Raw genomic sequence first — 363 nt, 5'->3', positions numbered from 1 at the left:
CGAGGCGCCCGCGCCGGCGTTGCCGGACTTCACCTTCTTCCTGGGCCGGTACTTGTAGTCGGGGTAGTCGGCCATGTGCTTGAGGCGCAGCCGCTCCGCCTCCCGAATGAACGGGATCTTGTCGCTGTCTTTGAGCAGCTTCCAGCGTTTGCCCAGCCGCTTGGAGATCTCGGCGTTGTGCATGTCGGGCGACTGCTCCATGATCTTGCGCCGCTCGATCTGCGACCACACCATGAAGGCGTTCATGGGCCGCTTGATGTGCCCGCTCGGCGTCTTGCACCAGCTCGGGTCGTCGGCCTTGCCGCCCGTGGAGGCGGTGGAGCCGGGCGTGGGCGAGGACGCGATGCCCAGCTCCAGGCCGGC

The 363-nt window shown here is 67.2% G+C and overlaps 1 protein-coding gene across 1 annotated transcript in view; it reads right to left on the bottom strand.

Moving 5' to 3' along the window:
- The window catches only part of SOX4 (SRY-box transcription factor 4), a gene marked incomplete at its 5' end in the record, with an annotated part of 1872 nt that extends 1509 nt beyond the window's left edge, over positions 1-363 (bottom strand). Inside the window, one exon of the mRNA XM_027770554.1 lies at positions 7-363. Within this exon, the coding sequence (XP_027626355.1) occupies positions 7-363 (357 nt within the window). The remainder of the gene's footprint in view (positions 1-6) is intronic.

The sequence above is a fragment of the Tupaia chinensis genome, unplaced genomic scaffold, assembly GCF_000334495.1.
Source record: "Tupaia chinensis unplaced genomic scaffold, TupChi_1.0 Scaffold000141_1, whole genome shotgun sequence".
Taxonomy (NCBI): Eukaryota; Metazoa; Chordata; class Mammalia; order Scandentia; family Tupaiidae; genus Tupaia; species Tupaia belangeri.
The sequence above is the reverse complement of the archived record's forward strand: the minus strand, read 5'-3'. Positions and strand labels throughout refer to the sequence as shown.